Raw genomic sequence first — 9,472 nt, 5'->3', positions numbered from 1 at the left:
TAACATTAAACTGTTACTTATATTGTGTGTGGGGGGTGGTCAGAGGACAATTCATGAGAGTCCGTTCTTTCCTTCCACCATGTGAATTTTGGGGAGTGAACTGAGGTCATCAGGTTTGGGGCAGGCCCATTTTCACCTTGAGTCATCTCACTGGCCTGGGGTTGTTGGCCTTTTGTATATTATATTTAGTTCTTCTACATTAGGCAGTGGAAACAAGTCTGTTGATGTCTCTGTAGAACACAGAGACAGTTCTTCTGAGGTAGTAACTAGTGATTTGTGTTAGAGCCTATAGGAGTGAGAATAGAGCCATTTCATGAAGGGACAGCCTAGATTTTTCTTATTCAGAGTTGAAAATAGAACTCAGTGCCTCCTACACATTAGGCAACTGCTCTGCCGTTAAGGTACAGTTCACTCTAATTGTAGATGAAAGAATGTAAGATAATGGTATTAAGTTCATGATTCAGGGATATCAATGCCATAATATAAAGAAACAATCAAACTTTATTTTCAGAAGTTTTCAATTCTTAAATAAGTATAAAAATAAACAAGCATTTGTTCCAAGATTTTCTTTTTACATAAGTTAATTTAAATACAAATTTCTCCGAGGCACTGTAGCAGTCACATACATAAGCTGAATCTCCAGGTTCATTCGGCAGTTTGATATTAAAAACAAACATATTGGCTTGTTGGTTTTTTTTAAATCAATGACGTTAACAATTTTTATACATTTTTCCTAAAGTTATTATTTTCCAATTTTAAACTTGTAAAGCTTATAATATTGAAAATGTTTTATAATTCCTTTGTAATAAAATATACTTCTTCATCAGACAAACTTTTCAGTTATTTACATAAATATCAGGATTTTTTTGTGATTAGTTCTTGATGCATGAATTCTAATGCCAATAGCATTTTAGATTTTTTAAATAAATTAGGTTCTAACTAATTAATAAAACACCTACAGGGCCTTCAATGTCTGAAACGTCAGTCTGTATAACATGCAGACGTTAGTCAATGTTGTCTCTCTGCAGTCTAGTTTTTGTGTAAATTCCAACGGCCTAAGTTCTAACTTTCAATCAAATACAATTAATCTCATCATTTTGTTTGATTGTTTATGCAGTAGTTCAGAGAGGTAATCATAAAAAAGTACATCAGTTCTGCCACAATGCAAAAAGAAACACTTATAGTAGGCTTAAACATAGTTTATAACAATAATGTCTAAAAGACATAACTATCTTCAATAAACTCAGTAATATACAGTACCCCAGCTGATAATGAGATGTAGAAATGATCATCATTATTGTTTTATATTTATTCCTATTGCCCAGAACTACCCACTCACTGACATTGCTTTTAAGTAAGAAAGCAATTCTTCAGAGCAAGAATGTAATTTTTTGTCAGGAACCCCCTACATTTCTAGCATCTTCGTAGGGTTCTTCCATATAATGATAAATAAAAATATCTACTTTAAATTTTTTTTGACTTTTGCCTAAAATAATTTCTTCAAAGGGGAGCTATATAGTAGTCCTGAGCTGAGGTTTTCCTGAATGTAAAACTTCAAGTAGAGAAAAATATTAATAGAGGTTAAAGAAAGAATAGTTCTGACTCTAAAAACCTGAACACAGCCACAACATCATCAACAAAAAAACCTCAATCATTGGCAGTTTCTCATCGTAAAAATGACAAGAAACCGAGAAGAGCAGTATGCAGGCATCCAGGCTGTGCTCACAGAACAGGGGCCTACTGCATAGACTTCTTGCATAGACTGTGCAACAGAAAATTCTATAAACGCCAGCCTGGCGGGTCATTAACCTCACAGCAAGAACCTGTTGAGTACCAGGCCAGCACCACCCCAGGATCAGAAAGTCTCCCTTGGAAGTCTGATACCTTAGTTTGGAGCCCTTCTTTGTTCTTGGTTAGTTTGTTTGTGGAGTCTTTTGTTGCTACAGGTTTTGCTGGCCACCACTCTCAGACACGCTGTAAGCTCACACTCATAGTTAAAGGCAGAACAGCCTGGGCTCCACCGCCTTCCCACGAGAAAGGGCTGATTGTCATAGTGAGTAGCTTTTCACTACTGAGGAAAGGAAGATTCCTGACAATTCCTACTGGTGTTAGAGATCTGTGTTTAGGATAGCTGTTTAAAACATGCGGGCACAAACTCAACAGCGTAAGAAAGCGACAACTTTCAAAAACGATTCAAACTCCCAATTTAGAAATTTCAAACTGTTTCAAGGTTGCTTTTTTTAAAATGAGATAGTTGCCAGTGTCTGCTGTAATGTTCATTTAAAACAGAACTTGTACCCCTTTGTTTGATGAGACAAAGATAAGCAAGGTTAAAAAAAATCCGCACTGGCTGCTCCTAACAAGAAGGAAGACACAGTCGTCACCAACAGTGTTGAGACCTGGCAGCATTTTCTGCCTTGTGACAGCATTTAAATATTCATACCTCTTTCATTTGTTCCTATAAAGCTAGTCATGTGCTGGAATTCAAGTATAAAGGTATAAGAATTCATTTCCCTTCTCACTGGCTTATGCAGAAAAATGAAAGCTGGTTTTTCCCTTTCCCTTTTGGGTGACACATATTAACAGTACAAACACGAGATTCTTCACAAATGTAACATTGTTCAAGAACATGACCTTCTGTGATCAAAGATGTTAAGTGAGAAAAAAAGCGTTCGGTATAAATATTAAATAATTAAATTAAATTGTTCACATAAATAAATAAATAAGGTCAGTAGACTTTTACAGCTCAGTTGAACGCCTTTTGATTAATACTGTAGGGTTAATGTCATCTAGTCTGGAGTGCGACGCACTCGCATTGATGGTCGCCGTTTTGCCAGGCTGTGGGTCTTGCACACTGAATGAAGTGAAGGGACAGCCCTTCACGTTACTGCAGATGAGAGACTGGATTGAGGCGGTGTTGACGATCTTGAAACCCACCTCTCCCCCGAAGGTACTTGGCTTCCAGTACTGAGGGGAGCAGATGGGATTGCCCATTAGTCCTTTCAAGGAGAACGGTGCCCCAAGTTCTACCATGGTCTCCCCAAAGATGGCATCTGGACGAGGCTTTTCCACCAGCAGGGCGGGGTACAGTTCCATGGCATCGATGTCACTGTAGAGGGCTTTCAGCTCTGCAGCCATTTCCTTCTCTCCTGGACGGACAGAAGACAGAGATACAGGTATGTCAAACTGGGAAGGGCTGGACATTGTTCTGGATGCTGAACAAAGGCATCCCCCTACTCACTAGCTGACCCCATTCCTATTTCTCAATAAACACAATCCTTTTCTATTTCCGGAAGAAGATGAGGACGAGGAGAAAGATAATTTATTCCTTCACTGAATTCCCTCTCACCTTTGCTTTTCCCATTTAATCCTTTTAGAAATTCCGGAAAAAAACTATCTCTCACCTGTGAGTTCTTCAAACGACGTGTAAGGCTTCAGGGAGAAGCGTTTGCGGTACTCATTGAGAGACTGGTATCTCATCTGTCGGCTCTGGTCAATGGAGGCCTTTGCCACTGCTTGTACGGCAACTGGAACATTTCTCCCCCCAGCAACCTGAGAAAGGTGAATAAGAAAATGAGATTCGTAGGCATATTCCTGTGGTTCTTAATCTCATCACTTTTAATCTGTAGACGGGTTTCTTAGCATATATATGCTTCTAGACTAATCTGAATATTTACTTCTGTCATCTGTAAGATGAGTAAAAGCTTTTAAAAATATTATTTTTATAAGCTAGACGGGTGTCATTATTTGTTGGATAATTTTAGGCAAACACTACAGCCGTTCGAAAACCTACCAGGTGTCGAGTTTCAAGAACTAGCAGAACACCTGACTATTCTTTTAGTAAAAGAAAAATAAATGTTTCTGTGACAAAAATTCTAACACTTGCTTCTCGGGAACAATGCTTACCCGGCCAGCAATCTGTCTGGTGAACGACTCAACAAACTGAGTGAGTCCGTGTTCGAGGAGGATGGAGTTGTTGTAGAGGAACTGTTTGAAGGTGTACTGCTGGTCCTCAATGTTGAAGCTGTCAGGCAGCAGGGGGTGCCAGTGGTAGAGTGTGTTGAATTCAGAGGCGATGCGGTTCTGATACTGAAACTGCTGGCTGAACAGCAGCTCCGGGTCAAACTTGAGTTTGAAGTGGTAACCGCTCAGGTGTTGCACGTAGTCCTCGATCACGATCTTGATAGTCTCTCCTGTTGTCCAACACAGTTTTTATTTCCCTTACAACAAACTGCAGGTATGCTACCTGATCCCACCCGCTCTCCCTGTTCACACCCCCATTCACACCGAGTCGAAGCATAGCCAAAGCTTTTCTCTTTGGGGGTGACTTCTCCCTCTCTCGCTCACCTATCAGGATGAGCCTGCTGGTTTGGAACAGTCGCTCATCGTCCCACCCGGGATGCTCCTCTTTGAGTAGATCACACACCCTGTTGTGCTCCCGAAGCCAGATCGTAGCATACATCATCAGACCCGGCACCAGACCAAAGACTTCCTGCCCCACTGCAAACTGTAGGTGCTCAGGAACGTGAGGTGGGTAGATCATCTCTACCTGAGTGTCTTTGACTGTGGGGGGATACATCTCTCCTCCAATGACCTAAATCACAACGGTAAGAATATCCATTAGAAGAAAAACAAGAAGCCACAAGAGTTTTAAAATGTAAGTCTAAATGGCAGGTACTAATTTTTAAATCATAAGGAAAATACCTGATATTTCAATTTTCCATCCTTGAAAAGGCGCAGTTTATGTTGTCTGTCTAGAGTTTCACCGTAAATATGATTTAAGTCCACCTAGAAAATAAATTATGGAGAAATTTCAATCTGTTGATTTCTTACTATCATTTCTTGTTAAATTTTGATGATTTAGTTTTTAAAATTCAACAAGTGATTTTTTAAAGATTTAATTTATTTTCATATGAATGAGAATTTGCCTTGTGTAATGTAATATATGTATGTATGTATATATGTATATCATGTGCATACCTGTTACCTTAAAAATATCAGAAGAAGGCATCAAATGCCTAGAGGTATAGACGATTGTGAACTATCATGTGGGTGTTAGGAACTTATGCTGGGTCTTCTGCAAAAGCAACAAGTGTTCTTAAACACCAGTGTAGCAAGTTCAACAAAAGACCTTTTCCTAGCCACAAAATTCTAAAATAATTTGTCTTCCAGAGCTACAAGCCTGTATATTTCTTTATGTTGAATGATGTTAGTACCCTATATTAAATGCCACATGCTTCATTATAACAATGATAGTTATTTTTATATTACTTAAGGCAGCCCAATCAGGAGATTTTTATTTTATGGGAAGGCTGGGCCTCTACTTCAATAGCAGAGCTCTGCTACGTAGTGTTTGGCAAGCACAAAGTTCTAAGGTTCGCCCTCCAATACCACCAATGATTAATAATTATTAATTTATTTATGGAAGATATAGCCCTTTTATAGACCAAACTTTTAAACTAAAGAAATGTAAGGAAAAATTACATTATTTCTGTGTATGTCTGTTTGTTTTTGCTACACCCAGCAAATGAAAAGGGAACACTCTGTAATGGTTTCAGTAGATGTGGCATTTGGATTAAAAATAAATAAATAAAACAGGCACGATTTGTTTGGCGTGGCAGGAGGTCAGCATTTCCTCAGCATTTGCTTCAAATCTGAGTTAAGCCTACTTACGCCATGGCCCAGACCCCGGGTGAAGCCAGGTCCTCGCTTCTGATCGGTCTTGAAAAACTGATGAGTGAAGTGCTGGGCAAAGAAGGCGAACATCATATTTGAGCCTTGGGGGTCAGGGATGAACTCCCTCCGCAGAAGAACCTTTTCCAGAACTTCTTTTGAATCAGGAAGCTCCTTATTTCCTAGGGCACAAAGCACTAAAGTAAATATCCATCCCTACAGGAATTTGTTCAAGCAAACAGATGATGACCTATCACTGAGATGCATGGTCTCCAGGAGAATCACATCATACAGTGGTTATGCTCTGAGGCACAGTGTCATGCTTGTACCCCAGGCTGGGCTGAAACTCACTCTGTCCCAGGATGGTCTTGAGTTATTGGTTAACCTTTGCCTTAGAGGTCACAGGCAGTAAGCTCTCTTGCTAAGGCTGTACATTCATATTTTAAGATATGTGTGTGTGGGGGGGGACGTATTGAATAGTTTTATCAATTTTAACAAACATCAATTCTATTTAGCATAACATACTAAAGTGAAGACATCATATCAAAATGGAGATTTACTTTCAAGCAACAGATATGTACTTTTAATAAGCCTCTGTGGAGACTAAGGACAAAACTATTTATAATTTTAAGTAAAGGGCGATTTGAGGTCTACTTTTCTAGGTACACACCCAGCTTTCACTGCAATTGCTGTCTTTGCACTCACCTTTCACACCCATGGGGGTTGGGCAGTCATCAGCGACCGGCGGAAGGGCCCTGGTATAGTAGGAGAGGTTGGAGAAAGCTTCCCAGCTTTTGTAACCATAGTGCACATTGTACGTTGGTGGACTGTCAATCAAATGTGATCTGGCTGAAATTTAAAAGAAAAACAATGATTGGACCTTTTATGAAAGAAACAGCTAGGGAGTGTCAGTTGTACAGTGTAGCGAGTCGGAGCCTGGATGTCATTCAGACAAAGATGCCCTGCTTTACAATGGCTAAACTTTAAAAGGCACAGGAAATGCATCTTCAGTAAAGCGTAAGCTTCACGCAGGACATTACGCTCCGGTAATCTTGACTTTCAGGGACTACTCACTCCCTGTTCCATGGCTGATGACAGTCACAGGTGGGCATGGCCCTCACTGAGAATTGTAGACAGCTATTTTCTCTCCTGACCCCCCAAAACCCTAATTGACCATTTGTTTCCAAGGGTGCGATGCGTTTAGAACAATTCCCACAAGCCATGAGTACTCAAGGAACAAGTGAACCACACTTCCTCCACAGGAATGAAGGACAGAGGTCACAGCTAGGATCCAGACTGCGAGTTTCCATGTTTACACATTCCAGGTGGAGAAAAACAGGGTAGAAAAAGTATGCCTCAAGCCTTTCTGAAAAAGTTGAGGATATTTCTTTGGGTTAGGTTCCTGGTGCATAGTTTTGTTGGAGGGTGCCAGAAAACAAGGGAGGTTTGTACTCACATGTCAACACATATCTCATGATTGAGCTACGCAGGAAGGGAATGTTGTTCACGATGTTCCAGACTCCCTTGAAATGGGTCAGGATGTAGTGGACCGTGTTTGGGGTGGGTTTCAGCAGCAATTTGATTCTTGTCAGAAACTCAGCTGGAGAGAGGCAAAGCAGGAGGAAGAAATGAGCAGGCGCCCAGCCATAGGACACAAATCTACAAAATGATGGGAACTGTATGTGGCCCCATTCCAAAGGAAGATGCCCCAGGAAAAACTTACGTGTAGTACAGTTTTCCCCGTAGAATCCGGTCCGGGTACAGTCACACTTATACTGGTCAACTCCTATGCTCATACATTCGCCGCGGTTTTGACATGGGTTGGAACAGCAAGGATTTGCTACATTAAAACAAAAGACAGCCTGTCAACCACTCTTGGTCGTCCTCATCTTAACTCAAGCATTTAATTGTGTCACTTTGGGTCAACTTTACAATAGGTCTGACAAATACACAGGTAGTCCTAGAAAAACAAAAAAATCTTCATATTCCTTCAATCTTTCTCACCAAATGGTTACAATGTAGAAATAACAACTTTCTATTTTTTTAAGCAAAAAAAGCAGAGGACCTAATCAGCAACATTTTCAAAATAACTCGGATGTTCAGACTAGAATTGTGAAGTAGCCCTTTCAAAATTAAAATGGATCGACCCAGTTAGAACATTTGTCAAAATTTAGTGTAAAGAAAAAGCAAAGTAAAACAGTAAAGTTTTAACACTTTGAATATATATATATATTCATGTATTCATGTATTCATGTATTCCAGATTTTTCTGTGGGCAGAAGAGCTCCCACAGGTAGTTAAAGCAATCACTCCGGCTCAGTTGCCCACACACATGCTTCTCACAAGTATTGATCGGATTCCGTCTTACTATAATGACAAACATTAAGACTTGGTTTTCAGCAAATAAGATTGGCTCTCTGCTCTGTTGAGTAATGGTTCATAACCTGAAAGCGGTGGTAAAACCCCTGCCATCCTTCCTTAAGCAGGCTCTCCAGCAATTCACAGCCCATCCCAGGGTCCTAGTAAGGGGTCTGAGCCAGAGGAGCCCGGGGTGTCTGGGGCTCCGCTCGAGCCACTCACTCACCTGCTTGGCTGAGTGCCAGGGCAGCGCAGAGCAACACAATTCGGGAGAGCATCTTAGAGGTGGCAGCAGAGGTGGCAGCGATGGTGGCCGCGGAGCTGAAAGGGCAACTGGCAGGACGCAGCGCGCTGAGAGTTCCTTCTTAGGCAGGTTCTGGAACTCCTGAACTCGCAGTTTGACAACTGGCCCCTAACAGGCAGAACCTGGCTTTTAAGTCTGTAAAAAACGGACTCCACCACGTGACAATGTGGTGACTGTGTCTTTCCGCCTCGGCTTTCCCCAACCCCCAACAGCTTTCCCCCATCTCCGCTTGCGCAAGACCTTAGGGGCAGGCTTTTACCCACGCAACTGAGAGCCGAGGGAAGCCGGGAAGCTGCCCTCGGCTGCCCCACGTTGTGCCAAGAGGGTACCGCCCTCTCCATCCCTCCAGGCGCCCCGAGGTTCTGCGAGCCTGTACCCAGGCTGGCTCTCTTTGGGGTCTCCGGTTTCCTCCCAGTCCCGCATCCACTGGGGGCCGGAGGAGCGCGAGAGATTGTCACAGCTTCCCCTCCCAGGATTCGAGGTCCTAATGAAGGGAATCCCCTCGCCTCTCCCCACTGGGGCGCAGTCTGACCCGCTTGCTGCTCTGAGCACGCACGCTGCTGCCGGTTTATTTAATTTATTCTATTAATGAAAGGAAAAGGGTTGCTGTCAGGGTCTACATCTGTTCTGGTGGAGTGAGGGTGAAGTCTTTCTCGGAACTGACCTCCAGGCTCTGCAGTCCTTGAGAGCCCCTGGAGCACTCATCTTTCTCAGGGACAGATGCTGAACTTCACTTCTTCGGAATGCTAAGTGTCCATGGCATGGCTTTAAGGTATCCCCCCCCCCCCCCCGTGCTGTTAAGTAGCTCTTATCATTTTGATCAACAACTCTTTTCACAGGACCTATCACTACAAAGAAATTGTTTTCAAACGTACCTTTTAAAAATGTTTTCTATCCATGTTTACAAGAAGATATGTTAGGGCAACGGATCAGAAGTTAATACTTATTTTTGATGACTGGCCTTATTCTCGCTAAGCTCTAAAAATCTATTTCATTCGGAAACATTGTTTGATTTTAAAAAAATTGCCTAGAGAGGTTAATTTTTTGACTGTTGGATATCTTCCTACGGTGTTTGGTGTTGGCTGGAGAGAGGGGTGTAAGGATGGAATAGATCAAAAAAAAATGAGCAAAAATAAGA

General features: G+C 41.7%; 1 protein-coding gene across 1 annotated transcript; it reads right to left on the bottom strand.

The window, feature by feature from the left end:
• Positions 1–2,739: 2,739 nt before the first annotated feature.
• Positions 2,740–8,308, bottom strand: PTGS2 (prostaglandin-endoperoxide synthase 2; the record flags this gene model as incomplete). The annotated part of the gene is made up of 10 exons (XM_080918035.1): positions 2,740–3,149; positions 3,405–3,552; positions 3,907–4,193; positions 4,348–4,594; positions 4,705–4,788; positions 5,674–5,855; positions 6,379–6,522; positions 7,130–7,273; positions 7,397–7,513; positions 8,257–8,308. 10 exons carry the CDS (start codon positions 8,306–8,308, stop codon positions 2,740–2,742), a joined length of 1,815 nt encoding a protein of 604 aa, XP_080774161.1.
• Positions 8,309–9,472: the final 1,164 nt, after the last annotated feature.

This window comes from Micromys minutus, assembly GCF_963924665.1.
Source record: "Micromys minutus genome assembly, chromosome: 6".
NCBI classification, from domain to species: domain Eukaryota; kingdom Metazoa; phylum Chordata; class Mammalia; order Rodentia; family Muridae; genus Micromys; species Micromys minutus.
The sequence above is the reverse complement of the archived record's forward strand: the minus strand, read 5'-3'. Positions and strand labels throughout refer to the sequence as shown.